The sequence below is a fragment of the Myiozetetes cayanensis genome, unplaced genomic scaffold, assembly GCF_022539395.1.
Source record: "Myiozetetes cayanensis isolate MyiCay16 unplaced genomic scaffold, myiCay2020 scf298, whole genome shotgun sequence".
Lineage (NCBI taxonomy): Eukaryota > Metazoa > Chordata > Aves > Passeriformes > Tyrannidae > Myiozetetes > Myiozetetes cayanensis.
This window is the reverse complement of record NW_026087519.1, coordinates 48,679-54,728: the sequence shown is the minus strand read 5'-3', so window position 1 is coordinate 54,728 and position 6,050 is coordinate 48,679. Positions and strand designations below refer to the sequence as shown.

At 56.7% G+C, this 6,050-nt stretch overlaps 1 protein-coding gene across 1 annotated transcript; it reads right to left on the bottom strand.

Moving 5' to 3' along the window:
• Nucleotides 1–870: 870 nt before the first annotated feature.
• On the bottom strand, nucleotides 871–5,307 carry LOC126644227 (serrate RNA effector molecule homolog; the record flags this gene model as incomplete). The annotated part of the gene is made up of 3 exons (XM_050323293.1): nucleotides 5,262–5,307; nucleotides 4,398–4,586; nucleotides 871–1,040 (listed from the first exon to the last, which is right to left on the bottom strand). Coding segments are annotated over exons 1-3 (403 nt in total), but the record flags the coding sequence as incomplete, so codon positions are not given.
• Between the last annotated feature and the right edge of the window lie 743 nt (nucleotides 5,308–6,050).

The following is a 6,050-nucleotide window of genomic DNA, read 5'->3' as shown; positions in this document are numbered from 1 at the left end:
GCCCCCTCCATCTTGATCATGGCTGAAAGCGGGCAAAAACACCCCAGAATGGTTAAAATGTGCAAAAACCGGGAAAAACAGACAGAAAATGGGAAAACAGCCCCAAAAATAGGGTAAAACCCCCCAGAAATGGGGCAGGAGCGCTCCGAGCCCCCTCTGGCTCCGATCATGCACTTATGGGGGCTCTCGGGGAGGATTTTGGGGCTCTCAGGGAAGGTTTTGTGGCCTCAGGGTCTGTTTTGTGCTCTCAGGGATGATTTTGTGGCCTCAGGTAAAATTTTGGGGCCTCAGGGAAGGTTTTGGGGCCTCAGTGAAGATTTTATGCTCTCAGGGAAGGTTTTGTGCTCTCAGGGAAGGTTTTGTGGCCTCAGGGAAGGTTTTGGGGCCTCAGGGAAGGTTTTGGGGCCTCAGGGCCTGTTTTGCGCTCTCAGGGAAGATTCTGTGGCCTCAGGGGAGGATTTTATGCTCTCATGGAAGGTTTTGTGGCCACAGGGGAGGATTTTGGGGCCTCAGGGTCTGTTTTGTGCTCTCAGGGAAGATTTTGGGGCCTCAGGGGATGATTTTGGGGCCTCAGGGAAGATTCTGTGGCCTGAGGGGAGGATTTTGGGGCCTCAGGGAAGGTTTTGTGACCTCAGGGGATGATTTTGTGGCCCCAGGGGAGGATTTTGTGGCCTCAGGGGATGATTCTGGGGCCTCAGGGAAGGTTTTGTGCTCTCAAGGAAGGTTCTGTGGCCTCAGGGAAGGTTTTGTGGCCTCAAGGAAGGTTTTGTGGCCTCAAGGAAGGTTTTGTGGCCTCATGCCCTGCTTTTCCCAGTCCCCCCACACCCCCTCTTTCCCGAGCCCCCATTTTTTGGGGGGTGTCCCACCCACCTGCATCGAGGGTCTTGACGATCTGGGGGCCCTGTCGATGTCGAGCAGGAGGTTTTCGAACCAGCCGTGCTCGGACAGGTACAGGAACACCCCCAGGCGGTTCCTCAGTGCCGCCTGGGCCTCCTGCCGGCGCCTGGCCCGCCTCGTCGGGGTGGTACTTGGAGCGGAACCTGGGGGAAAATGGGTATTGGGGGGAACAGAGGGGTCACTGTGAGATTTGGGGGGATTTGGGGGTTTCAGTGGGAGTTTGGGGGATTTCAGGGGATATGGGGGGGTAGCGGGGACCCCGGCCTCGTCGGGGTGGTACTTGGAGCGGAACCTGAGGGGAAAATGGGCATTGGGGGGAACAGGGGGTTTGAGGGGGGTTACAGTGGGGTTTGGGAAGGTTACAGTGAGATTTGGGGGATTTGGGGGGTTTCAGTGGGACTTTGGGGGATTTCAGGGGATATGGGAGGTAATAGGGCCCCCGGCCTCATCAGGGTGGTACTTGGAGCGGAACCTGAGGGAAAATCAGCAGTGGGGGGAACAGGGGGTTTCAGTGGGATTTGGGGGCATTTGGGGGTTCAGTGGGAGTTTGGGGGGTTACAGGGCTAATGGAGGGGGTAATGCAGCCCCCGGCCTTGTCAGGGTGGTACTTGGAGTGGAACCTGAGGGAAATCAGCAGTGGGGGAAACAGGGGGTCACTGTGAGATTTGGGAGGTTACAGTGGGATTTAGGGGGTTTCAGTGGGAGTTTGGGGGGTTTCAGTGGGATTTGCGGGGTTACAGGGGATATGGAGGGGTAGCAGGGCCCCTCGGCCTCGTCAGGGTGGTACTTGGAGCGGAACCTGAGGGGAAATCGGGCATTGGGGGGAACAGGGGGTTTGGGGGTTAGAGTGGGATTTGGGGCCCTCTGGGCTATTGTGGGGGTCCTCTGGTTTTTGAGGTGTTTCAGGGGTATCTTGGGGTGTTTCAGGATGTTTGGGGGGTGTCCTAGGGTGTTACTGGGCTGTCCCAGTGATGTTCTTAGGATGCTTTAAAAGTATTTTGGGGTGTTTCTGGGGTATTCTGGGGTGTTTTAGGGGTATTTTGGGGTGTCCCAGGAGTGTCCCGAGGTGTTCATACATACTCTTGCCTAGAGGTATTTTAGAGTATTTCTGGGGTATTCTAGGGGATATTTTGGGGTGTTTTAGGGGTATTTTGGGGTGCTCTGGGGGTATTTTAGGGTGTTTGGGGGGTATTTTGGGGTGTCCCAGGGGTGTCCCGGGGTGTTCATACATACTCTTGGCTAGGGGTATTTTGGGATATTTCTGGGGTGTTTCTGGGGTATTTTGGGGTATTCTGGGGTGTTTTAGGGGTATTTTGGGGTGTCCCAGGGGTGTCCCGGGGTGTTCATACATACTCTTGCCTAGGGGTATTTTAGGGTTTTTCTGGGGTATTCTGGGGATATTTTGGGGGTGGTTTTGGGGTGTCCCAGGGTGTCCCGGGGTGTTCTATACATACTCTTGGCTAGAGGTATTTTGGGGGTATTTTAGGGGTATTTTGGGGTATTTCTGGGGTATTTTGGGGTGTTTTAAGGGTGTCCCAGGGGTGTCCCGGGTGTTCATACATACTCTTGGCTAAGGGTGTTTTGGGGTAATTTTAGGGTGTTTCTGGGGTGCTCTGGGGGAGTATTTTAGGGTGGTTTTGGGGTGTCCCGGGGTGTTCATACATACTCTTGGCTGGGGGTATTTGGGGGTATTTTTAGGGGTATTTTGGGGTGTTTTTGGGGTGTTTGGGGTGTTTTAGGGTATTTTGGGGTGTTTCAGGGTATTTTGGGGTGTCCTAGGGGTGTCCCGGGGTGTTCATACATACTCTTGGCGCCGGCGTCGCCGTCGAGGCCCCGGGAGTTGGGGGCGAGGGGAGGTTGGGGGTGGTGGGGGTGGGGAGGGGCGGCTCAAGCACCGACCCCCGGCCCCAAAACCGGCCGGTTCTCACCGAAACCCCCATCCCCAAAAAAAAACCACCAAAAAAAAACCACACACCCACCACACGCCGGGGAAAAGGAGGGTGGGGGATTGGAGGGGGCACAAAAGCCCCTTTTCCCCCAAAAACAAAAATAAAACAACAAAGGTCCCTGGCTGAGTCCTGCACTGGCCGCTATCGCCGCGTTGTAGCGGCCCCGCCCTGCCTGCCTGCCCGCCGGGGTGTGGGCTGGGGAGCCCCAAATCCCCTAAACACCCCCCTTCTGCTCTCCAGGGGGGGCTTTTCCCGGGTCCGGAGGGCGCTTTGGGAGGGGAGAGAAGGGAAGCGTTAACGCGGCACGCGGAGAACGAGCCCCTCCACGCCCACCACCCCAAAAATGACCCTCCCCCAAAAATGACCCCCTCCCCAAAAATGACCCCTCCCCCAAAAATGACCCCCTCTCCTCCTCCCCAGGAAATTCACTGGGAGGGGTTTCTAAAGGGGGTGGTTTTGCTCCCACCCCTCCCTCCCGAACCTCCCCCCCACCCCAAAATGGGACTGGATGGGCTGGGAATGACACCACAGAACCCTCCCCAACAAGGGATTTAGGGAGTTCTGGGGATGGGTCTAGAGGGAACTTTTGGGGCAGTTTGGGGTGGTTTTGGGGTCGGGTTTAGGTCAGTCTGGATTGGTTTCAAGTCAGTCTGGGGCAGTTTTGGGTCAGTCTGGGGTGGTTTGGGGCAGTTTGGGGTAGTTTTGGGTCAGCTTGAGGCAGTTTTGGGTCAGTCTGTGTCAGTTTTAGGTCAGTCTGGATCAGTTTTAGGTCAGTTTGGGGTAGTTTTGGGTCAGTGTGGGGCAGTTTTGGGGCAGTCTGGGTCAGTTTGGGGCAGTCTGGGTCAGTCCGGATCAGTTTTAGGTTAGTCTGGATCAGTTTTAGGTCAGTCTAGGGTGGTTTTGGGGCAGTCTGGGGCAGTTTTGGGTCAGTTTGGGGCAGTTTTGGGTCAGTCTGGATCAGTTTTAGGTCAGTTTGGGGCAGTTTTGGGGCAGTTTGGGGTGGTTTTGGGTCAGTCTGGATCAGTTTGGGGTAGTTTTGGGTCAGTCCGGGATCAGTTTTAGGTTAGTCTGGATCAGTTTTAGGTCAGTCTAGGGTGGTTTAGGTCAGTCTGGGGCAGTTTTGGGTCAGTCTGGGACAATTTCAGGTCAGTCTGGGGCGATTTTGGGTCAGTCTGGGACAATTTCAGGTCAGTCTGGGGCGATTTTGGGTCACTTTGGGGCATTTCTGGGTCAGTTTGGGGTCAGTCTGGGGCATTCCCAGGCCGGTTTGGGGCAGTTTCAGGTCAGTCTAGGGAGGTTTTGGGTCCTTTTGGAGCAGTTTCACGTCAGTCTAGGGAGATTTTGGGTCACTCTGGGGAGGTTTTGAGTCCCTTTGGGGTATTTTGGGGTCCCTTTGGGGCCGTTTTTGGGCCATTTTGGGCCATTTTTTGGACCATTTTTTCCAGCCGTTCCGGGCTGGTTTTTCAGGACGGGTTTTTTTTTTCCTCCAGGAGAGGTTTTTTGGGACGGGGATTTCATTCCTGGGTCCCAGAGAGCCCCCCGGGCACTCACCACTCCTCGTCCTTGTGTGCCAGGAAGAACTCCTGCAGCTGCTGCCTCCTGAAGTCGAGTTTGTAGTCGTTGTAGCGCTTGACGGCCTCCGTCTCGTCCACCGCGTCGTCCAGGGACAGCAGGAACTCCTTGAAGCTCTTCATCACCGGGGGGGCCATGCCCAGGTCCACCTCCGCGATGGTGCCCAGCCTGGGGGCACCCCCACCGTTTGGAATTCGTTATTGGGGGGTTTGGGGTGCGTTATTGGGGGTTTGGGGTCGTTATTGGGGGTTTGGGATCATTTGGGGTCATTTTTGGTTGGTTCTGGATCGATTTGGGGTCGTTATTGGGGGTTTGGGGGTTGGGGGCGTGCCCAGCTCCACCTCTGCGATGGTGCCCAGCCTGGAGGCGCCCCACCGTTTGGGGTCGTTATTGGGGGGTTTGGGGTCATTTGGGGTCATTACTGGGTCATTATTGGTTGGTTCTGGATTGATTTGGGGTCGTTATTGGGGGGTTTGGGGTCGTTATTGGGGGGTTTGGGGTCGTTATTGAGGGGTTTGGGGTCGTTATTGGGGGGTTTGGGGTCACTTGGGGCCATTTGGGGTCATTATTGGCTGGTTCTCGGATCGATTTGGAGTCATTCTTGGGGGATTTGGGGTCGTTATTGGGGGTTTGGGGTCTTGTGGGGCCATGCCCAGGTCCATCTCTGCAGTGGTGCCCAGCCTGGGAGGCATCCCCGCCGGGTCTGGGGTCGTTATTGGGGGTTTGGGGTCATTTGGGGTCATTATTGGCTGGTTCTGGATCGATTTGGGGTCGTTATTGGGGTGGTTTTGGGGTTTTTAGGGTCTCACCTGGAGTGGTTTTGGGGTGTTTTTGGGGTCTTACCTGGCCTGGATGGGCAGCAGCTGGTGCTGCAGCACGTGGGACATGTCGGGGTTTTTGGGGGGTTTGGGATGGTTTTGGGGTGGTTTTTGGGGGTTTTGGGGTGGTTTGGGGTGGGTGTTTGTGGGGTGTTTTTGGTGTTTTTGGGGTCTCACCTGGCCTGGATGGGCAGCAGCTGGTGCTGCAGCACGTGGGACATGTCGGGGTTTTTGGGGGGTTTAGGGTGGTTTTGGGGTGGTTTTGGGGGTTTTTGGGATGGTTTGGGGGGTTTGGGGGTTTTGGGGTGGTTTTTGGGGTGGTTCAGGATGGTTTTTGGGGTGGTTTTGGGGTTTTTGGGGTCTCACCTGGCCTGGATGGGCAGCAGCTGGTGCTGCAGCACGTGGGACATGTCGGGGTGCCCCAGGGGGTCTGGGGGCCGTAGGTGGGCCCAGCCCCCGCTGTAGGAGCAGGTCAGTACCCGCTGTGGTACGGGTCGGAACCGTGCCTCGTCCCTGGGGGAGAGAAATGGGAGGTCATTGGGGGGCAGCAGGGGGTCACAGGAGTCATTGGGGGGTCACAGGGGTCGGAACCGTGCGTCTGGTCCCTGGGGGGAAAGAAATGGGGAGGTCACAGGGGGTCATTGGGGGTCAGTCTGGGGGGTTACAGGGGGGTCATGGGGGGGTCAAGCAGGGGGCACAGGAGTCGTTGGGGGATCACAGGGGTCATTGGGGGGGCACAGGGGTCAGTGGGGGGGAGTCACAGGGGGTCGGAACCGTGCTGCGTCCCTGGGGGACAGAATTAGGGGGTCATTGG